At 34.8% G+C, this 23,246-nt stretch overlaps 4 protein-coding genes across 5 annotated transcripts; 1 reads left to right on the forward strand and 3 right to left on the reverse strand.

The window, feature by feature from the left end:
• Positions 1–25: 25 nt before the first annotated feature.
• On the reverse strand, positions 26–18,281 carry LOC120114816 (leucine-rich repeat extensin-like protein 3). The gene is made up of 4 exons (XM_039135599.1): positions 18,270–18,281; positions 1,333–1,548; positions 1,170–1,254; positions 26–968 (listed from the first exon to the last, which is right to left on the reverse strand). Exons 2-4 carry the CDS (start codon positions 1,348–1,350, stop codon positions 220–222), a joined length of 852 nt encoding a protein of 283 aa, XP_038991530.1. The 5' UTR covers positions 1,351–1,548; positions 18,270–18,281; the 3' UTR covers positions 26–219.
• LOC120114826 (eukaryotic translation initiation factor 3 subunit J-like) lies at positions 1,569–4,539 on the reverse strand. Its single transcript, XM_039135609.1, has 7 exons — positions 4,405–4,539; positions 4,257–4,306; positions 3,700–3,821; positions 3,081–3,214; positions 2,704–2,851; positions 2,464–2,620; positions 1,569–1,920 (listed from the first exon to the last, which is right to left on the reverse strand). Exons 2-7 carry the CDS (start codon positions 4,267–4,269, stop codon positions 1,829–1,831), a joined length of 666 nt encoding a protein of 221 aa, XP_038991540.1. The 5' UTR covers positions 4,270–4,306; positions 4,405–4,539; the 3' UTR covers positions 1,569–1,828.
• LOC120114802 (importin subunit alpha-2-like) lies at positions 9,541–12,603 on the reverse strand. Of its 2 annotated transcripts, none has more exons than XM_039135590.1 (11): positions 12,323–12,603; positions 12,142–12,238; positions 11,958–12,049; positions 11,640–11,771; positions 11,344–11,529; positions 11,085–11,248; positions 10,912–10,990; positions 10,691–10,819; positions 10,465–10,592; positions 9,998–10,369; positions 9,541–9,910 (listed from the first exon to the last, which is right to left on the reverse strand). In XM_039135590.1, the coding sequence occupies exons 1-10, from the start codon at positions 12,530–12,532 to the stop codon at positions 10,000–10,002; spliced, it is 1,587 nt and encodes a 528-aa protein (XP_038991521.1). In that variant the 5' UTR covers positions 12,533–12,603; the 3' UTR covers positions 9,541–9,910; positions 9,998–9,999. The 2 variants fall into 2 exon arrangements, with proteins under 2 accessions (XP_038991521.1, XP_038991513.1); XM_039135582.1 differs by having other exon boundaries at positions 9,541–9,913; positions 12,323–12,602.
• A 1,176-nt stretch (positions 18,282–19,457) lies between the features above and the next one.
• Positions 19,458–20,128, forward strand: LOC120219454 (60S ribosomal protein L29-1-like). The gene is made up of 3 exons (XM_039216278.1): positions 19,458–19,547; positions 19,665–19,783; positions 19,878–20,128. The coding sequence occupies exons 2-3, from the start codon at positions 19,682–19,684 to the stop codon at positions 19,959–19,961; spliced, it is 186 nt and encodes a 61-aa protein (XP_039072209.1). The 5' UTR covers positions 19,458–19,547; positions 19,665–19,681; the 3' UTR covers positions 19,962–20,128.
• Positions 20,129–23,246: the final 3,118 nt, after the last annotated feature.

Here is a 23,246-nt window from a genome sequence, read left to right on the forward strand (position 1 = left end):
TGAAACCCTGAGCGTAACAATAACATCTTGAGCACATTCATTTTTCACACGTAAATGATCCTTTGATAACAAATAATACCTCTCACAAGTGGATTGCAGAATCGATTCTTCCAGCACTTACAAGCATGGAATCTATACCTCTCCTTCATCATCTCCAATTTTCTTTCTATTTTTCTCTCTTTTTCTGCGCATGTCGTATCAATATTCTTTATTAACTTTCTACATTATGCTACATGCATTCGGATTTTCGTCGCTAAACATCGACGAAATATTTCCGTTGCCGTTGCTGCTGCTGGCATAGCTGTAATTACTATAATACCCGTCTCTGTAATGATCGATCCTACTGTAATGCGAGTGTCGCGGCGGCGAACGGACGTATTCGTATTCCGTTACGTATGGTGACGGCTTGTACGTGTTGTAGCTGTGAGTTACGACGGGCGATTGCGGCAGTGGTTGATGGTGGAAAGGTTGGCCATTAGGATAGAAACTGCATTGGCTATGACAAGTAGGGTATTGTGTACCATAGGGTCCTCCTCCGTAACTGTGAGCGTATCCGTATCTGTATCCGCAATCGGGTGGCTGGTGACATATTACGTGAACTCCTACGTCTTTTGGTCCCGAAGGTTGCGGTGGTTGCTGGTCGACACTCACATCCGCGGGTGCGGGTGCCAGTTCAGGCTGTGGAGTCTCTGGAGGTGGTTGGTCTTTCGGTGGCTCTGCAGTTTCAGCTTCAGGTTGTGGAGAAGCAGCATAAGCGTCAGCTGGCGGTTGAGTTTCTGATGGAGTCGGATTCGTTGTCTCCGGTGGTTGTTCCGGTGGCTGAGTAGCCTCTTCGGGTGGTTCCGAATGCGAACAAATCGTTACAGTCTTCCTAGTCTTCCGAATTGCCTTAACGATCTTCTCCGGATCCGCCCATCCTATGACTGTCAACTTCTGTCGAGCAATATCTGGATAGACTTCATAAATACCTATAAACAAACCCGAAAAATCATGATTCAAGCAATAAAACAGTAAAATCCGTAACCGGTATTGCAATATAATCTAAATTACTGGAAAAAAAAATCATGGTACTAAGAATTTAACTATAAAACTGAATTGAATTATATATAACTGAAATTTGTACATAAATAGTCCAACAAAATCATTTGCAAATATTAACCACTTGTTACCATGAATCCCATGGAGCGCCTTTCTGATCTTCTGAACGCAACCGTTGCAGTCCATTCGGACTTGGAGCTCGGTGATTCGAGGCTTCTGCACACAAGAAACATGGCGGTTAGTCAAAACTGTCGTAATGCGGAGGATGTTTCGTAGATGAATTACGAATTTTACCTCGATCTCCGACGACATGAGGCGGAGGGAGATGGTGGGGAAGAAGGAAATGGGATGAAAGCCCGGAGGGAAAGTATGGAATGCGTTAGAAGATGGAGAATCAATAGGTGCATTTTATTTGTACACGAATAATAAGGAATGTCTCAAAGGCAAAAGACGTGGGGTATGTAAGGAATCAACTCTTTCTTTGCTGCCAGCTTTGTTAGGCTTCAAAGCCTCACTATCATTTCATAATGGGAGAAAAAAAGATTGGTACTTTATGGATTAAGATATTGTTTAGATTTGTTTCTGAAAGTTGAATCTAGTGGTTCATCATGCAACACTATTCATCCAGATTATGGATGGCTGTTCATCAAACAACTAAATTTCTCCAAGAATTGGAAAGAAAAAAAAAGACGAAAAGAGCCGCCGGATTCCGCATCTACATTGCTGCAGCGGTAACCGCAGGATCCGTATTGCAAAAACTAGAAGAAGATTGGCATTTGCCCAAAAGGAATCACATAAAGTCGTAATCATCGACGTCATCGTAAGCATTAACAACCAAATCATCATCTGGTTTGTCGACATGGAGCTGTTTCTTCTTCCCACCTGAAAATTAAAAAATAGAACCACGGTTAGAGAATTGTCGTACTTAAAATTGATTACGAGCATAATACGATATATAATCAGAACAATTTGTTAAGAAGATGAATTAGACAAAAGCACATAGCTTCTCTATACGGTAATATTATTGGGGGCTCGAACACCTACATCGGGTGTTGGAAGTTCTTTCTTACTATGACCTTTGCAAAAGCAAATAGGGGTATCATGCAGCATCATAGTGTCTCATGAACTTTAGGTTTAATGTTTAAAATTATGGAAGGGAGTGGCATTTACCTATGTCGGAACTCGGAAGCGGCAATTACCCGATAATGAAATTAAGGAGAGGCATTTATTTACCTACCCTCACTATAAGCATAATGCTCAATTATACATGGAAGTAACTTTGCGTAACTATAGTCGAATCCACTTTTCCCTAAAAAGAGTATTTCTTTTTCTCCCACAATTGATTTAAAATTCTCAATTAAGTGAAAATTTGACAGAAGAATATAACAGATGCCAGAAGAATGAAAGGAACATCGGATCGGTTACCTGTCTTCTTTTTAGTTGTCACTTCTTTTTCTGCTTTTAGCTTTTCATTCGCGATTGCTGCGACTGAAGATCCAATATCTTTGACATCAGCAGCTTTCAAATTAGTCAACGATAATCTCATCATGGCCTTGAGTAGGGCAATATAGTGGAAACTTTTCTGCATCAAAGGATGGATTTAGGCGACATGAGAACTTCGTCAATGCAGTCCCAATGAAGGAAAAGAAGGATGATTAAACTCACTTCATATGGACGAAGCTTGTGAGAAATAAGATCGGCATACTCCATAAAGTCACTTTCAGATTTGGGAATAAAATTATCAAGTGTCTTATCATCACCTTTCTTGGAAAAAAGTTCAGCAGTTGACCTATAATCAGCTTCTTCCACAAGCCTACGAAAGAAAGCAAAATGTCAGATCAAGGTGCCTTAAACAAAATAAATAGTATGCGAATAGTTGCAGAAAAAACAGTAAGACTTCGGCTAATATAGAAAACAAGCTACAACAAAATAGTGAACAAATTTAAGTTCTAGGAATCACATTTTGCTTCAATATCCACCCCAATGATCAAGGAAAGACCTCGTTGTCATAACAATGGAAGTTAAAAATACAAATTTTCTACCTTTGTTGACGAAGTTTCTCCGCCACTGGATCAAGGGGCTCTTCCTTGGCTGCTTCAATAGTTTTCCCTTTCTTTTCCGTAGCTTTAGCTGCAGCCTTTTTGGGGGCCTTCTCTTCTGGTGCTTTTGCAACAGGCTGATGATACCAATTAAGGAGACAATGAGTACAAGCAAATAATCTTAACTCCATTATCAGATATACAACACAAATGCGCATTGTATTGAATAGAATGTTCACAGGAAGCAGCTAAGTTACAATACGCATAGTAAAACATTTACGCTAATGAGTTCGTAACACTAGGTATGATACAAAAACACTAACATTAGGCCAATGTCCCGACTATTGTTGTAGGCGACACCATTATCAAAAGGGATGCAGGTTTAGAAGACAATATAACATCTTTAGGAGACATTCCATCTACTTGAATTACCAAATCTAAGTTCTAAAACAGGCTGCTAATCCAAGATTATATAATATTTATATCCAACAATGCCTGGAGATACATATATCAAAATCAAATCCGGATCAATCCAAAAAGAACTAATAACTTTCAGAATAAAACAAGCATATCCACACACACCATGTTAAAATAATCCAAGTTACAAGGAGATCCATCATACCTGAGGAGGTTCAGGTTCATCTTCATCCTCCCATGATTCCTTGACATCGGAATCATCGATATCTTCATCGTCCCATTTGCTTTTAGGTATCGCCTTTGTAGGGATAGACGGAATCTCTTCCTCTGCAAGAATAGCATACAATTTTGAAAGCCAAAAAAAGGTTAAAGAAAACAAAAATCACAAGCAGCAGATCAAAACAGAAAGAATCACAAAATGCAATAGGTACTTCAACTAAGATTCGAAATAGACCATAGTTCTAGCGCTTAAATTTCTCTACTTCACCTGGCAACACCAGAGCCAATTTCCCAATAAATTTTTACTCAAAGCAATCAGCTTTGAAACATCACAACTCAACCCCGTTAAAACCAAAAGCCAAAAAACATATAAAGCCCTAAATTTCAAGAAACCCAATCAATTTTTGCCTCTTAACAAGAAAAGGGAAAATAAATCTTTCAACATTCAAGTTCATAAATAATGAAAGATACAAAAGGAAATAAAATCACTTGTGAATCAAAGCCCTGCCTATAAACAACAAATTTGGGCCAAAATAAACGTACCCCAATCTTCCATCTCCACTTCTCGAAATTCCACGGATCGAAGAACAATCCTGAATACCAAAATATATATATATATATATATATATATATATTCTTTTAGATTAAAAAAACAAAATTTAACAAAAAAAAAGAGAAGAAATTTACCTGCCTTCAGAATAACTATAGTTGTTTGAAGTTGTGGGGGTTTATGTGTAAATCCCTTTTCTCTTCAGTTCAGATCAGATGGAAGATGAATTGTTTATTTGTTTTAGGGTTTCTATATTATTACCTAATAGAGAAAAATCCCAACTCGAATATAAAATCTTGGGCTTTTTAATTACCTAAACGCTCTTCAACTAGTTTGTAGAATCTAGATCGGTCTTCTCCCAAAAAAAAAAAAGAATAAGGGTTAATATGTTATTTTTATCACTCAACTTTGATCATATTTCTAGTTTAATTACTAAATTCTAAAAATTTAAAATTTGATATTTCAACTTACGAGACGGTGAATTTTGTTTACTTTTACAGTGTGATTGAAGGCGATTTGTCGATGAATAAACTCGAGAAAATCACTTACGAGACGAAGTTAGAGGCCTCTTCAGCTGGGTGGTCTATATGCAAGACTACTGGTAAGTGTTAGGTATGTTGTTAAGATTAGTTTGTATCATTTGTTCGAATGAACATTTTGGTTTCGATTTTGTTTTTAGGGTACTTTAGCTTTTAATGTTTCAATATTTGATCGAAATGATCCCTGTCAGAGGAAAACTATTAGTTGAATAACATTCAACGCAAGTTGTTATGTGATATTTTCACATGTGTTAAATTATTGACGTGTTACATCCCACGCCACCATAAGGTGATGACATGCCATGTGCCGCGTTATCCAAAGTTATAATGTGATAAGTGGTGACATACGAAAATATCACATCAGCATTATATGTTGATTGTTAATCAACTAATGATTCTTTCCAACAAATACTATTTTGATCACAAATTAAAACATTAGAAGCAAAATTAATTTTGAAAAGTAAGGGTGTGTTTGTTTGCAGGAAAACTAATTACGGAAAACATTTTCACAGTTTTTCAATGTTTGGTTTAAGGAAAACTACGGCTTAACAGAAAATTAATTACGGGTCAACGGAAAATATACTTCTTTTCCTGTAAAATATTCCTGTAAACTAATTACAAGAAAGCAAAAATAACCTAAGAATTAAAATAAACGTTAGAAATTAACCTTAACATCTTGCCTCATAATTACACCATTTGTGAGTTTGAGCTCAAAGGAAGAGGGAATGTTGAAGGCCATTTAAGCCGCAAATGGCAACTCTTATCGAATGTATGTTAGGGGCTGTTTGTTTACTGTTGAATGAAATCATTCAGCATTCAGCGTGTTTGATTCTCACCTCTGAATGGAGACTATGATGAATAAAACAACAAAACACTGTTGAATGATTCAGCATTAAAGTACATTATGAATCATTAAGCACTCGGTATTTTACCATAATACTTATTTTTTCACATGTTGTCTTATTAAACAATCATATCTTATAATATAATAAATCATTATGATGGTAAAAATGAAAATATTCATAATTCAAATTATACATTCAGAATCATTATCAAACAACATATCACATTCAGAGTCAATTCATACAGAGCTTTTGAATCATTCAGACCATTGAATCATTCAGCGATTAATCATTTTATTTTATCAAACAATCTCTTAATATTGAGATTGCATCCACTTCAATGAACATCAAACAATTGGCCTATCAATTGAACCCACCTCTGCCGTGTCCATGATGTTTGGCGAGATTTTACGGTCAGATATTACAAATGTTGTTAGTGAAAAAGACCATCATTTGCAGTTAGTTGTTTTCTGGGTAAATTACCTTATTGGTTCCTCAATTATTATTGATTTTCTATGCTGGTCAACTAACAGAAAATAGGTTCAATTTCGTTATCAAACTTACAAATGTTAAATTTAGTGAACGTCCAAGATATTACAAAAGAATCAACTAAGATATTATCAATAAAAAATAAAATAAATATAATACTCAAGAACCAACGTCTCCATTCAATTTCTGTTTTTTTGTTTTTTTGTTTTTTCTAGTCTTCGTTCCAATCCAGATCAAGTGGTTTATAGGTCATCTTTGTAGAGAGAAAAGTCTCACTTCTCACTAGGTCTCCATTCAATTTCTGGTTTTGGTTTTGTTTTCTGGTCTTCGATCCAATCCAGGTCAAGTGGTTTACCAGTCATCTTTGTTGGTCTTTCATGGCTCTAGAGGTTCACGATTATTCACTAGTAAAAAACCCATTTCATTAAAATTGGCCCCCACACTTTCACTCGAATGTTGGGAGAACTCCTTGGATATGGAGTGTCTTACGAAGTTCACGACCGTGTACCATGGCGAGGTAAGGTCCATCTCTTCCGGACTAATGCATTGGTTTGGTTTTCTATGCAGGATCACAGTGGCGGTTCACATCAAAGAAGTCGAATAGAGGGAGGTCATGTTTTTCAGTGGTATAGGATTCGGAAAAGAGAGAGAGAGAAACAAAAAGAGTAGATCAACCAAAAGGGAAAAAAAGGAGAAGATATGAAGTTGGGTAGGCAGGTATCATGACGGTAATGATCAGAATGATGTAAAATATGTCAATCAATGAAGGTTTTGGTCTCACCATGGATGAGGTGTCTACTGGTTCTTCCCAAACAGACCCTTGGTTGAAGCAAGCTAATTTTCAGAAGATACGAGGTTTATCTCTCATATGGTAGGTCTGAGTTTTTTAAGAAGCTGGGCTATATAGAGTCAATGCTGAAGTCTGATGGGACAACACAAACAAGGAAGAAGGGGTCACTTTTCTGGAAGAGATTTATCTCGCTAAATGACCCAAGTATGATTTTCCTTTGTGATACTAGGTTACGGAAAAATAAAATCGAGTGGTTGAAGCACCGCTTTAGTATCATGTATGTATGGGTGTTTTTCTGTTGAATGGAATGAGCAATGTGTAGGGATGCTTTTATTATGGAAGGATGATGTGCAGGTGAATCTCCTGGGATACTTGAACATACAGTTTGATGTGGAGATCAACGGGATTCTATGGGTATTGTGAAAGAGCACGCAAAGAGTTAAGATGGACCATGCTGAACAGATTGAAAGGTTCTTCGTCTCTAATGTGGCTGGTCGGGGGAGATTTCAATGAAGTGTTTTACGCTAACGAAAAGGCTGGGGGCCATAGAAGACCACAAGTGGACATGGATAAATTTTGAAATTCCCTCATAAACTGCAACTTGTGGGATCTAAGGCCGAATTTAGGATGGTTCACTTGGTCGTATGGAGGGCAAGCTTCCAATCATATTAGAGAGATGTTGGACAAATTCATTGCAAACTCTGCATGATTAAACCTCTTCAAAGAATGGATCATCACCACTGAAATTGTCACACGTCTGATCACGCATGCATTGTTCCTAACACTCAAAGAGGTAGTATGTCAAATTTCCACAGCAGAAGGGGAGACTATTTTAAATTTGATTTGTGTTGGGCGGTGGAGGATGAATGTGTGAAAACAGTGCATGATGAATGGACCTTAACTCAATGTTTGGCCTTGGAAAAGACAAGCTATGAGACCAAGATTGAATGGGTGGTAGAAAAACTGAAGAAGAGAAGCCAAGAAAAGGGAATCGAAACTTACAAGATTGGTGCCTACTCTCGGAGCTATGCTTGTGTCTGACAACTCCATTGGATTGCTGACTGAGGCTAAAAAGGAACCTAGAGCTCTCTTTGATAAGAGGAGACCTTTTTGCGTCAAAGATCACGTGTGGTTTGGCTTAAAGGAGGAGACCGAAGTTCTAAATTTTTTCATGCTCGTGCTAATGGGCGTAAGAAGAAAAACTGTATTCAGGGGTTGGAAAACAATGAATGAACATGGGTGGAAAATCCGTATGAGATCTTTGAAGTTGCTCAAGTGCCAAAATTTACTGGAGTAAGATGCACCCGTTGATAAGTAGAGATTCACAAGAATGTAGTGTAGCATGACAGATTACGAAGACAGTCGAATTAGGAAGAGAATAAAGACGGCTCTTACACATAAATTTACATCTTTTCATCATACATTTCATCATTTCATAAATATGATAAATTTTGATTTACCTCTCATGAGTATGCCTATAAAATCTATTTTGAGAAACTATTTTGTCATTCTTAGAATCGTTTCTCTAGAAGTTCATTTGAATCATTCTTAAGACTATTTATGTAGAATGTCGTTTGAGTCTTTTTTAGAATTCTCTTTAAAAACCTTTTCAGTGATATCTTTATTCAATTCAACTTTTTCTTATAAAGAAGTCAACCATTTACCAAGAACTGAGCAGATCGCTTCAATTTGAGTGAGCAGTGCCGTTTCCAGGATTTAACCAACAAAGACAAAAACTCAGCGATGATGATGGAGTAGAGATTCAGTAGACAATAGAATGTGCAATGCATAGAAGGATTAGGACAAATAAACCCATCATTGGCAAGCAGAATAGTTTCAGGCAAAGGCACATTGGGAGGCTTAACTCCAAACTGAGTCCCAAGAAGCTTGACTTGAACTTGAATCTGATTCAAATCACCGGCAGTCTCAATCGCCATTTTCAGATCAGTCATCGGATACCCGGAGAAAACGGTACCGTTCCCAACATTGGCAGGCAAACTCGTCCCATCAGCCAAAACAGCATTCGACGCCGAAACCAAGTACTCGTTGTTATTAAACCCAACGAAAACCTTCCACGATTTAAGCTTCTCGTGGCCGTTATTCAGCACCGTTAAAACCGACTGGAATCTGTAGGGCTGCTGCTTGGGATCCGTCCCGAACACGAATGTTTTTTTAAAAAAATCCGACCTGATAGGGTCGATCGAAACCTGTCGGATTCAGGTCTCATGCCCATCTCTATATCCAATACGATTTACATATAATTTTGTTACAACTTAATATGTAATTATTATTGAATAAACTTTTAAAAAATATTTTCTTTACCTGCGACACAAAGACAATCAATTTCATGTAACATTGACGAAATAGAGTGAGACAATATGTAACAAATAAAATCAATACTTCATTAAATACAAAATATTAGATAATTAAACATGATAAAATGACGCATTTATCATAAGTATCATATTCATATTTAAACCCACCGAAACTGATATCATTTCCGGTTCAATCAATATGACGGTTTTGTTCTTTTATGTGTTTAAGCATTGATTTAACGTAAAACAAATATTCAACGATGTTCAATATTTCCGTAGATAAACAAATACACACATGAAGATGATACTGCTAATTTCTTTAATTTTTCTGGCAAATAAAAGATAATAAAATGAGGTTCTTCAATACTTCAGTATTCAAACCCTATTTCATGTGACAGCAGATAACGACCATCTAAAACCGAAACAAATTCAGACACGACACAAACACAACGCAACCACCGAAGGAACCTCCATGGCATTAATAGGTTGTACCACTTGACCTGTAATTTCTTGGTCTCACAGCAGTGGCACATTGTTCACCACAGTGAAACTGGACCAACTAGATAACTGGACACACGAGGTGTCCGACCAAACTCGACCAAACTTTTGACCACCCAAGTATCAATCGTCGCCCCATTACAAACTGCTTGCTTCATCCTACCAGCTGAAAACCTGCTGTAGAATTAATGGATAACTTCAGCACACAAGTAGATAAACAACCCTTGAGTTTGGGGTTAGATCCGCGAAAAGTACACAAACCTTCAACTGAAGTTGAATCCACCAGATGGAACCTTAACATCATTTCCTCCAAACTGGAAATTCTGCTGACTACCATCACCGGGAGGCAGTGTCTCTTCATCCTCCTCCAGCCAGTAAGTCTCGAGAATCTTGACTGCTTTCTCATAGATCTCGTTATTATCGTGACTCTGTAGGTTTTCAATCTTTTCTAATCCCTCGGCATCTTCTATCAACTGGGCACAATCATTAACCTCTCCGCCACTAGCAGCCTTCTCAGCTTCACCGACCTTCAGAATGTTCTCCAACCCTTCTAGACAGACTGTTATGATTCTTGGGTCAGGGCATGCAAGGAGATCGCACAAAGGTCTTATGCATCCTTGACTGACCAGATACCTACATGTTCACATAACAAGAATGACTAAACCCCTAGTTCAATAAGAATGAAACGAAGAAATTGACATCAGAAAATAGATGGACAAATAACATACTTGATTTGATCATGAGTACCACCAGAGGTGGCATTTGAAATCGCCCAGGCTGCTTCTTTCTTTATATCAAATTCAGCATTTTGAAGTAGGCTAACCAGGGGAACTGTTATCCCAGCATTGATAACAGCCTGGAACAATTTTAATATAATGGTAAGCATAGCATAGTGGACAACTTCAAACAGTGAAAAGAAACACGCTTGAAACACATATTGCCATGATTACTCACCTGAATCTGTTCCTTGTTTCCTGCTGTAATGTTTGAGATGGTCCAGCAAGCCTCTTTTTTTATGCTCTTTTTATGGTTATGGGTCAACAAGCTCACAAGGCAAGTTAATGCACCATGGTCAATCATACACTGAAAATGAAGGCCATAAAGTCAACGACATAGGGTAAAAACCAACTGAAGTAAACCAAAAATTAAGAATGAAGCAGAATCTTAAACTGTGCCTGAGTCTGTAAATCATCTCCAGTCACAATATTTCCAACTGTACGGAGAGCAGGAATGAGCACTGAAGGAGAGGGATTACTGCAAAAAATACATACGTGTATAAACATATGGTCCACATTCCACAGAAAAATAAATAAGAGGGCCCAAAGATGTTTTTAGGTGTTATACTCACTGTAAGAGCTCAACAAGTCGTGGGCAAACTCCTGCCTCAATCACAGCTTGAATTTTATCATTTGTTCCATCAGACAGATACGATAGAGCCCAACAGGCATCAGCGAGAACTTCTTCATCATTTGAATGAATGAGGCGTTCAAGCGCAGGAAGAGCGGGCCTCACCTAGCCAACAGATATCCAACATTTAAAAGCTCAATTAAAGACGCAAAATAAAGGGGAGGAGTACTAAATAACAATGCACAAAACAAGATGAAAACCTGATCAAATGGAGGCTGCGGCTTGCCCCTGCAGAAATTTGATAATGTCCAGGTCGCATTTCTCAGCATTGACAACTTTGAGTGTTCATTCAACTGCGCTAACAGTGGTATCAAAGCTCCCTGACTAAGAACAAGATCACGGCATCTAGGGGAATCTCCAGCAACATTCCCCAATGCCCACACAGCCTAAATATTTACAAACACATCACTTATCGCCATTATTAGTTAAAACAACAATAATCCCAGAATCACAAGTCTCAAACTTAATTCAAAGGCTAAAACTTTAAAGATTATACCTGCTCTCGAACATCATCACTTGGGGAACCAAGAAGCTTTACAAATATAGGAACAGCCCCATGATCAATAACTACCTTTGTATTCTCAGATGTTCCAGAAGCAATATTTGTTAGCGCCCAAGCAGCCTCAAACTACAAGTTCCCCAAATAAACCAATAATATCATATAATTAAACCGCCAAGAAATGGACATAAGCAATAAAGAAGCCGCGTTTGTAAGTGCTCAAGCAGCCATAAAATACAAGTTTTTACATTGTATTACAAATTATAGCAAAGAACTAAACCCAAAAAATCGTTATTAGAATTCAAGAACTTATACCTGAAGCTGTGGGAAATCTTCCCTCACAAGGAACTCCACAAAGCGAGGAACGACGCCAGACTGTATCACTTCTTCAATTGGGGGACCTCGCTCTGTTTATTAAATTAAAAAGCCAAGTTTATTTGTATAAACTAAGTTAAAGAATGATGAAAAAAGAAGAAGAAAGAAATGTAAGAAAAATTACCAATTGAAAGCAATTTACGGAACTGAGTTGTTGCTTCTAGCTGTGCCGCGCCGTCATCGGACCAAACGCCGGCAACCATCGAAGGAAGACTCTCTAACTGCAATAAGAAAAACCCTAAATCAATTAAATTTCATAGGAAAAAGGATAAATTGAAAGTTTTGCTTAAGCGATTGTGGTTTACTTTTTTCTCGACGTTTGAAGACTGAAGAGAAGCGGACAATTGTTGAGCTTGGAGGCCTTCACGACGCTTCTTCTGTAAACTCTCTTCGCGCTTGCTTTTTCGGATCTCCACCATGTTGTCTTCTCTTCTACGGCGGCCTTCCTCCGCGTCAACCGCCACCTTGTAGCGGTTACGACGTACCTCAGTTCTAGTGCTCGGTCTCAAAGACATACTGGGCGGCTGATTTTCTTCGAAAATGAAACAAGCGAGTTGACAATGCTACAAGGAATTTGAGATTTTATAGAAATAGATTCGAAAGAAGAAAACCTAGACTTTTTGGGATTTTGAATTTTTACTTATTTATTAGAATAAATATTATTTTCTAATGAAACCACGCTATTATATAAGTAAGCTTGCAATTACTTAAATAATCATCTATTCAATTTAATTAATTAAAATTAATGTTTTTTTTTTTGCGAGGAAGGGATAACTCAATTCAAACCAAATATTAGGTTAGATAGATAGTTCTAGAATTGAATCCAATATCTTGGATAAAGATTTGTGGTTTTAAATTAAATTTAACTTATATATTTTTTTAAATTTAAATAAACTATTATTTTATTATAATTTTTTATATAAAATAAACTAAGTTAAAATACGTAGTATAATTTAAAATAGTATATCAGACATCGTGTGTGTGCATTTACACAAGTTTGGATTTCATCTGGGAACAAGTTTCACTCAACTTTCATGCATAAGTCATATATAAACATAGGAGTCTAAAGCCTCTTCGAGACATTGCGAAATGAATAACATAAAATAGTGTAGCACTCATTAGGGGTGTTCAAATAACCGAATTAATTCGGTTAATTGACCGAACTGAATTAATTCGGTTAATTTGGTTCGGTTATCGAATTAGTTCTATCGGTTAACGGTTAAAAAAAATTAGAATTCGATTAACGGTTAATTCGGTTCGAATTCGGTTAATTAATCAAATTAACCGAAATTAAATTTTAAATTTTAAATATATTATATATAACATATGAGCTCAGCCTAAACCATTTAAAACTCAATTAATAATTTAAGATCCAATAACTTTTAAACCTAAATCAATATTAATTAATTAAAAAATTTATATAAAATTTTTATTTTATAATTATATATTATTTAAATTAATTATAAACTTTTTTTAAATTAAAAATATTAAAAATATTATATATAACATATGGGCTAAGCCCAAACCATTTAAAACCCAATTAATAATTTAAGATCTAATAACTTTTAAACCTAAATCAAAATTAATTAATTAAAAAATTTATCTGAAATTTTTATTTTATAATTATATATTATTTAAATTAATTATAAACTTTTTTTGAATTAAAAACATTTAATTTTTATATAAATTAGAAAATTTTGAAAAAATTTCGGTTAATTCGAAAATTAACCGAATTAACTGAAATTTATTCGGTTCGGTTAATATTTTCGAAAAAAAGTTCAGTTCGGTTAATGGTTAAAGAAAAAAAAAGTTCAGTTAATTCAATTCGATTCAATTCGGTTTTAACCGAATGAACAGCCCTAGCACTCATCCTATTTTGCTATGATTGAGTTGATTCTTTTAAATGTTACAATCATACAAAGTGTCGTAACCGTCTTTCGGTTGGGCCCCGGAATTGGGCTTCGACTTGAAATGAATTGGGTTGGAGTCGCCACCGACCACTTTAAATCGAATTTAGGTGGGTCGGACACCATCTTACCTGATCTGCGTTGTACCAGAAACGTATCGAGTTCGGGAGTCGGTTACGGTCAAGGAAGGATTAGCACCCTTGAACCGCCCTTTCGGTACCGATTAATTTGCCGGTTGTCTTTAATTGTGAAAATTGAAAAATTTAAATTTAAATTTGAAAATCCGATTCTTGTTACTTACCTTTGACCGATTAAAATTTCTCTGAAGAAGATAAAAAATGTTAGAGAAAAAAAATCAAATAAAAAAAAATCAAAATGAAAACAAAAGAAAAAGAGAGAGAAAAAAAATTAAATAAGGAACAAACAATAAGTAAAAAAATGATAAATAGAAATTAGATTTAAAAATAAAAAAATGATGATTTAAAAAGAAAATAGCAAATGAATAAAGGAAAAAAAATTAAAATTTGAAATCAATAAATAATAATAATAATGACGAAATAAAACCTAGAGGGTCAAATTGAGATCGATTGAAATTAATGGATTAGATTGGTATTAAAATGAACTACAAAAGAAGAAATAAAAAGTTAGGTGCCAATTCAGAAAACATATAAAATATAAGTAGGGACTGAATTGAATAAATCGAAAATTCAGAGGCCAAATTACATACAGTGACCAGATTGTAAAACGATTCAAAGTTCGAGGGATGGCGGAGAAGATTTAAAAATCCTGTAATTTCACTATGGTCCTCAGTATATAAATAGCCAAAAACGCCCATTTCGATTCATTTCTCTCCATTTTCCAGACTTCTTCTTCTCTCAAATGAGAGATAACTCTCTCAAACAGCCCTTCCTCGGGCGATATCCGGCCACCGTCTGGTGGCCCACTCAGCCGCACCGCCGTCGCTCCGGCTGCCGCTTGTGGCGGCCGAGAAACCCACACTCACCTAGAAGCTTCCTATCGTCACCCCAAAGCCGAATCTGTCCTCAAAACCGCCAAAGAGCCACTAGATCGGAGTAAATCTAAGGCGAAAGGTTTTACCTTTTCGTCGTTATTTCACCGTTTCACAGTGACTGCTGGTTTTTTCCTTTTGCCTTGCTTGCTGTATAGGTTTTCTTGGATTTTTCTACTGTGAGGCTTCGGCCTTTGGTTTTATATTTTTTGTTGTGTATGGTTTCGTTTGTTCTCAGTTTCGTCTGTGTGGGTTGGCTTTCGATTTGTTTGACCGTGGTGGTCTCTATAGATTTTGGGTACTGTTGATGGTTCTTCGGTTTACTCTGGATGTAGTTTTGTGGTTTGATTTGTTGGCCGATGATTATCTGCTTGCTGTGGGTTCTGGTTTCGCTCGGTTTTACCGTGGCTATGGCTTTCGATGTTCTCGCCCTCCCCTGTACTGTGTTGGTCGTGGGTTTTTATAAACCCCACCGGCCGTTGTGAGTCTCGACGATCTCGGGATCGTGGTTGTTGTGGCCAGTCATCCCGGGATGGGTCAGTCCCGGGGATCTCGGCCGGCCGTTGGCACTGTTGACCGTTTGGCTCCCTGACTGCTTGGTGACTGAAAACTGGGAACCCTAATCCCTTGCTGGGCTAGTTCAGGCCCAAACTTGGACTGGATTCTTGAACATGGACCCTGCACAAAAATAAATGAGAAATAAATAAATTAAAAATAAAAATAAATAATAATAATATATATATAAACGTTTTCAAAAACATATAATATATAAATTTTAAAAATGTTTTTTAAAAAAACTATATATTATATATATTTTCAAAATGGTTTTTAAAAATTATATATTATATAAATGTTTTCATAACGTTTTCAAAAGTATATATTATATATATTTTAAAACGTTTTCAAAAACTATATATTATATAATTTTCAAAAAATATATTTTCAAAATGGTTTTAAAAATTATATATTATATAAATGTTTTCATAACGTTTTCAAAAGTATATATTATATATATTTTAAAAACGTTTTCAAAAACTATATATTATATAATTTTCAAAAATATTTTAAAAACTATATAATATACATATTTTCAAAAAATGTTTTAAACTATATATTATATATGTATTTTCAAAAACAATTTGCAAACTATATAATATATATGTGTATATATGTATAAAATAAAAAATGTGGACGGAAATTAGTGTCTACACAAAGCAATATTCCTATTTAATCAGTGTTTGACATAAAATAAAATAAATATGTTTGTGTCAAATACATTAATACTATCTGTAACACTTACATCATAGTAAAACAATTATTATTTGTCAAAATTATTCGTGAAAAATATATATTTGTTCTATAAAAAGATGCAAGTGACAAGGTGAAACACCAACTTGTCGACAATCATTTTCGCCTGGACCGTTATTATTATTATTATTTTATTGCAAGCCAATCATACAAGCCCAACAACAAAGCCCAAATGACACAACTCGATTACAACCTAGACCCAGACAAACCCAAACCTAGACCTGGTTACAACCAGTTGACCTGAAGCCCAATATCCGACCCGGTTTGGTCACCCACTGCCATCACTGTGCCACCATCTCGTGACCACTGCAGCACTCCACGCCTGTCACTCCAGTCATGCCATAGCACCCCACGCCAAACCCTGCTGCAACAGCATCAAGGTCACCATCTCCCCAAGACCACTGCAACACTCCATGCAGCAAAAGCAACAGATTACAGAGAACAGAAAAAAAGAAAATGCTCACATGCGATAGCCTTAAAATAAGGCTAAAATAAAGCGCTACCGGTTTTGTTATTGTTTCAATAACAAAACCGGTAAAAAAATGACCAGAAACATTATTAGGCGCTACCGGTTTTGTTATTATTGGGCGTTTTACCGGATTTGGTAAAAATGACCGGAAACTTTATTAGGCGCTACCGGTTTTGTTATCGATAGGCATTTTTACCGGAAATATTAAAAAAAATTGGTGTTTTAGGTTAAAAAAATAATGATATTTTAGGTAATTTTTTACCCGTTTTATTATTTAAACAATAACAAAACCGATAGCGCCTTATTTTAGCCTTCTATTAACGTGCCGCACTGTAAAACTTTCTAAAAAGATGTCGCAATGTATAACTTACCAAAGCATATTGTAATGGGGGCATCAAATGGGAAAAAAAAGGGAATGAGGGTTTCAACTAGGGATGGCAACTCAACCCGAATCCGACGGGTTCCGACCTGACCCGACCCGATCGGGTCGGATTTTTTTTAAAAAAATTCGGGTTCGGGTCGGGTCGGGTTTTTTTTAAATGTACTGTTCGGGTCGGGTCGGGTTTAGGGTGAAAAAAATCCGACCCGACCCGACCCGAAAAATATATATAATTTTATCATATATATTTAGGGATAATTACAATAATGTCCCTCCATATATAATTTTTTTCAATTAAGTCACTGTTTTCATTGAATAATTTTTTTTTTATTTCGGGTCGGGTCGGGTCGGGTGAAACCTTAATTTCGTCGGGTCGGGTCGGGTCACGGGTGAAAAACCCTTTCTTCTCGGGTCGGGTCGGGTGGCCCAAAAACCCGACCCGACCCGACCCGACCCATTGCCATCCCTAGTTTCAACAACCATTGAAAAAAAGAAGGGTTTCGAATTCCTTTTTCAACCCATGTCGTAAGCGTCGACCGGTAAATTTTTCTACTCACTCAATTCAAAAAAAACTAGTTTCAATTTCGAGTCTAATTATAAAATAGAACTCGAATAACTCAAAACTTTTAGTAATTAGTGGATTGATTTTCAAGTTCGAGTTGAGTCCCTTAACTATGAATGATATATGTATATAGCATATAAAAAAAATGAAGAAACATAGATTTATATCATATATGGTTATAGAAAACCATTTAAACTGGAATCAAATAATATCATAACATTATAATCGCATGGTGACCCCATTAGAAATACTACAATTTTAAACCAATTTATAAATGGAAGGGTTCAATCAAGTAAGCGTGACTCATGGATTTACTTTACAGTCGTTTATGCTAGTCCTCAAGGATCAAAGAGGAGACAATTATGGGACTTCAATGTCATATTGGACCCGTCTGAAAGATCAGGGGTTACGTTAATCGCTCAAAGAGGTAGCTGTCTTTTTTCAGATTTTATACATGACACAGGGGTGATCGACATAGGTTTCCAAGGTCCACCTTATACCTGAAACAGTCGGATTGTAGCTTGTGTAACAACCAGAAGGAATCATCGACCATGAAGCTTGATTTTTACAAAAAAACTTATTCTCCCCCGCTGACGCCGATAGCTACAGATTCACAACAAGAGGAAAATTTCGATCACCGCCCGTAGAGGAGATCGAACAACTAAACGCGCAAGTATCCAACGAAGAAACCAGAGATGCATTCTTCGACATGGGAGCTTTAAAAGCACCACAGATACATAGCTATTACCCAAGATGTGATTCATTCAATGAAGTGAAAAACATGGCGAAAAGGTAGGATGGCCATAAAAATAGGCCTAAAGAAAGCATACAATAGGCTTGAATGAGGTTTCATCAATGACACACCGACAGACATCAGAATCCCTACTTCTCTGCGTAATCTCATTATGCAATGTGTCTCTATGGTCATGACACAGATATTATAAAATGTATCTGCAACTGAATTCTTCCAACCGACTAGAGGAGTTCGTCAAGGTGACCCATTATCACCGTACATATTCATTCTTTGTATGGAAAGATTAGTGCAGACCATTCAAATCGAATGTAATCACGGTTGCCGGAAACCTTTCGAGACACCTAAACTAATCTCATATATTTCCCACTTATTCTTTGTTGATGATACGATCCTGTTTGTCGAAATTTCTGTGGAACAAGTTTCAGTCATCTGAAAATTCTGTGAAACAAGTTTCAGTCATCCGAAATCGAGCTGAACTAGATCATATCAAAATATTTTAACGATAAGGTCGAGTCATCTTTGAATTTTTGGTAAAAAAAAGTATTCGACTCAAAATAATAATATAATTATCTCATTTATATATATATTTTAAAAGTTATAACAATATTATTTTATTTATATATTTTAATTAGTTTATTAATTTACCTAAAAATGAGAGTTATATATAAGATTAATTATAAAATAATTGCTCAAACTATACTATTTTTTCACAAATAGGTGTCTAATCTATTTTTTGAAGCATCCAAGTGTGTAACGTTACAAATATTATCATTCTAGGTACTCGGGCCATTAAAAAATCATGTTAAAATGACATGTGTCGAGTTTAGATAATTTAAAATATTATTTATATATTAAAATAATAATTTATAATATATAAGTCAAATTCAGATCAATCAAAACTCAAACCCTACTAAACTCATGCACATCTTATTCCTAACACAATCCTTAACCAATTATTTATAGGATAAATTACAACAGAAAGGGGGCCTTTATAGAGATTTATGAAGCCCAATATTTGAGTTCCGGGGCATTCTCGTCATTCAAATCTCAACTTCAATAAATTAGGGTTTTAAGCTTCCCCAATATATATATACATATATAAAATGCCCTAGTAAGAGCATCGACATCTTGATATCCATCAGGTCGGCTTCTAACTCCATTTCTTTAACGTTGGTGAAAATCACTTATTTCCTTTAGAAAATCAAATTAACATTGCGTTTCATTTTCCATTTTACTTTTGGGGGGGGGATTCGATTCAGATTTGAGTTGAGCAGCTATGGCTAAGTCGAAGAATCACACCGCTCACAATCAGTCTTACAAGGCTCACAAGAATGGCATCAAGAAGCCCAAGAGACATCGCCATACTTCCACCAAAGGGGTATTTTATTTTTGTTCCCTTTTCTCGATCGATTTTTGAGTGACCTTGTATTTTTTTTCTATAGTTTTTATTTTTCTCTTGTGGTTATGTATAGATGGATCCAAAGTTCTTGAGGAACCAGAGGTACGCAAGAAAACACAACAAGAAAAATGGAGAGTCTGCCACTGAGGAAGAGTAAATTTTATTGGAAAATGGAATTAGCTTTGATTAGGTTTATCTAATTAGGGCTGATTCACTTTCTTCTATGGAACTTAGTGTTTACTGTGCTTTAATAGTTGCGTTTCTTTTTATTTTCTGGATTATTGATTATATATTTCTTAGAAAAGATTTGAAGTTGTGAGCTTATTACTATCAAGAACATGCTTTGAACTTGTTATCTATTTCCCCTTTTTCTCTGTTATTATTGATTTGGCATTGAAAATTTTGGGGTTTTTTAGCCATGGTTGATAGATGGACATGTATGATTTGATCTTTGGTGCATTTCATAATATTGATTTCTGCATGGAGGGATTTGGGGTTTGATGCTTCAATGTAGGTATTAGTTTGCCCTATGCTGTTTTTTTAGTGTTAGTTAAAGCCTGGTCAGTTTTGCTGTGCTGCATTCGAATTTAAGGTGGTTTTCAACTTAGAATGTTATCCTATTCGACCTAAAAAGTCATAAATTTGTAATATTTTCGATCACAACAAAAAAAAGTTACATTGTGATTGGTTTAAGTCATAAATTTGTAATATTTTCGGTCACAACAAAAAAAGTTGCATTGCGATTGGTTTAGGTTTTACAATCGAACATGTAATAATTTTGGTTAAGACTGAAACTTTAAGAATAATGTAATATTTCCGGTTTTAACCTAAAAAATTATACTTTTGGTAAGCTTTTTGGTTTCAACTGATATATGTTGTATTTTTAGCTTTATATTAACAAGTAGTACATTAGATTCTCTCCAAAATCTGTGAATCATAACGGGTCCTTTAGAAATTTGTCATCTGATCTGAATAGTTCTTCTAAGGGTTGTAATTGTTTTTGTAGAGTTGATTCCTTCCAAGGATTGTAATTGTTCATGCAGAGTTGATTCTCAAAGTGGTCATGGTTTACATTTTAGGAATATGTTGTGGATTTTTGTCGATGGGCCTTAGTTTAAAATAAAAACAAAAATTTTGATTCAATACTTTAAAATAAATCAACCACTTTTTATCCAATTCTTTAGAAAATCGCTTTGAAAATTTACTTTTAGTACCTTTCTCTATAGACAAGTATCTTTTAGGGCCCTTAGCTACTAAAAGATAAATCATATTAGCATTAAGATCATCCTAAATTTTAAGATCAAATATATTAGGTAATTTTTTAGTATCAATATCATTTTCAACATTTAAAGTATCATTGTCGATATTCTGAGAATTGCACATCCAACTCAGTTGGTAGAGCGCAAGGCTCTTAACCTTGTGGCCGTGGGATCGAGTCTCACGGTAGGTAATTCATAATGCTGGAGGTCTCCCACGGAAGATGCTCTTAACCTGGCGTTGGGGGCAACCTATTATATTACCTCTTCCTTATCCCATTATATATGGGAATAGGGTCAGCTAATTTATTGTTGATATTCTGACTAGTGTAATTAGCACTGATTGGATTAAGATTGTCATTTTGAGTTAACACATCACCTTCACTTAGGTTTATCTTTGTTAACATGCATATTTTCATTCAAATCTACACTATTATCATCATTGTCATTCAAATTAACAGAATCATCATTTAAAATAATTTTATCATCAACATCAACAATATTATTAATTTCACATCAAGAGCTCCTAATTGATATTGAATTAACTCTTCTCGTTTCTTTTTTATTACTTTTTTCACATCCGGAATCATGTTTTCTAATTGCAGAACCTATGATCAAATTATCAAAGAAAGAGATCAAGTGATAAACTAAACACCAAAATGATAGAAAGAACTTGCAAATTTAGAAGAATAAAACTTTGAAACATAAGAATTGCAAGTCTTCAACATGACTATCAAATTGGAGAAGAAACAATCTTCAAATTCTCAAAATATTCAAATTCCTCAATTAAAAATTCAACCTTCAAAACACTAATTAAAAGTAGTAGTAGGAAACTTTTTTGAGTTTTAGATGATGAAGAAATTGGATAAGATTAAAATTAGGGTAAATATAAATAATATATTTTTCTGTTAGACATAATGATTTTAATGAGGGTTTTTAAGAAGAAATTATTACAATTCATTTATTGAAATAATAAAGGATAAAATTAAAAGTTATTCTTTTTAAATCTTATCATGGGAATTAATAAAGGAATTATACTTGAATTTTTGGGAAAAATATTTTTTATTAATAGATTTTTTAAATGTTGGGCCCCTAAAATTTTGAGGTCCTATGATATATCATATTCTACACATGTAAAAGGACGAGTCTGAGTGTCGACCATGGGGTCTTGAAGATCTTTTGCCTTGTTTGAAACATCCAAACAGCGGCAAAGGCTGACGGCGGGGTGGGTCTTTTTTTTAAAAAAAATTAAGATCTTTTTCAAATATAATATTATTTTTAATTGTTTTAAATAAAAGTTTTAAAATTATATAAATGTGATCAGTGTAATTTAATAATATTTTTTAACAACTATTACTCGGGAAACACCTAAAATGATAACGTTTATAACGTCAAGTACCTGAATTGATCGGAAAAAAATTAAATAATATTTTGAAAAAACGTATTTAAATATTTTTTAAATAAGATATCATATTCGGGAGACACTGAAAATCTCTGGGTTATGATGTTTATTTGACTTGAACTCAAATCTACTAACCTATAAGCAAAATCATTGAGTTGAGTTTTACAAACGATACACATTTATTCTATTATATTTAATGCAATTTATAAATATTATTCTCAATAGACAATAGTATATAATATTTGGATAGCCTCACATAGTTGAAGATAATAAATGTTTTGAGTTATTTTCTCAACTGATGTGCACACATTTTTTTTTTATATTTATAATTTTATAATTTTTATTTTTTTTGAAAAAAAGCATAATGGTTTTATATTTTAGGATTATTTTAATATATTTGAAATTTAATAATTTTTTAAATTATTAATTTTTCTTAAAGATTGATAGATTAAAATAATTCATTGAATTTTTTAATTGAATTAATTGTACTATTGAGTTCTATAAAAAGAAATGGTAATAGGGTCACTTTGCTTCTGTAGTTGACCCGATTTATCATTTTCGACCCTATCGTATTTTTGCATCAATTTAGTCATCAAAATTGCTCAGTCGCATCAATGTTTAAAATATTTACTATTATTTAGTTTTAAGTTAAGATTTATAATTTGAGGTTTATGATTTATATGCTAATGGATTATGGATTATGGTTTAGAATTTAAGGTTTTAAGTTAGAGTTATGATATGTGATGATGCAATTAAACAACTTAGAGGACTAAATTGATACGAA

This window comes from Hibiscus syriacus, unplaced genomic scaffold (assembly GCF_006381635.1).
Source record: "Hibiscus syriacus cultivar Baekdansim isolate YM2019G1 unplaced genomic scaffold, ASM638163v2 tig00000778_pilon, whole genome shotgun sequence".
Taxonomy (NCBI): Eukaryota; Viridiplantae; Streptophyta; class Magnoliopsida; order Malvales; family Malvaceae; genus Hibiscus; species Hibiscus syriacus.

Excerpts from the sequence above, each read along its gene's own strand:
- LOC120219454 (XM_039216278.1), top strand. The coding sequence starts at position 19,682 with ATGGCTAAGTCGAAGAATCACACCGCTCACAATCAGTCTTACAAGGCT. Across the intron at positions 19,784-19,877 it reads GCCATACTTCCACCAAAGGG|ATGGATCCAAAGTTCTTGAG; the intron begins GTATTTTATTTT and ends GGTTATGTATAG.
- LOC120114816 (XM_039135599.1), bottom strand. Across the intron at positions 969-1,169 it reads GGCGCTCCATGGGATTCATG|GTATTTATGAAGTCTATCCA; the intron begins GTAACAAGTGGT and ends GTTTGTTTATAG.
- LOC120114802 (XM_039135590.1), bottom strand. The coding sequence starts at position 12,532 with ATGTCTTTGAGACCGAGCACTAGAACTGAGGTACGTCGTAACCGCTAC. Across the intron at positions 11,530-11,639 it reads GTGATGATGTTCGAGAGCAG|GCTGTGTGGGCATTGGGGAA; the intron begins GTATAATCTTTA and ends GTAAATATTTAG. Across the intron at positions 10,370-10,464 it reads GGTACTCATGATCAAATCAA|GTATCTGGTCAGTCAAGGAT; the intron begins GTATGTTATTTG and ends GTGAACATGTAG.
- LOC120114826 (XM_039135609.1), bottom strand. Across the intron at positions 3,215-3,699 it reads ATGAACCTGAACCTCCTCAG|CCTGTTGCAAAAGCACCAGA; the intron begins GTATGATGGATC and ends TGGTATCATCAG. Across the intron at positions 1,921-2,463 it reads GACAACTAAAAAGAAGACAG|GTGGGAAGAAGAAACAGCTC; the intron begins GTAACCGATCCG and ends TTTAATTTTCAG.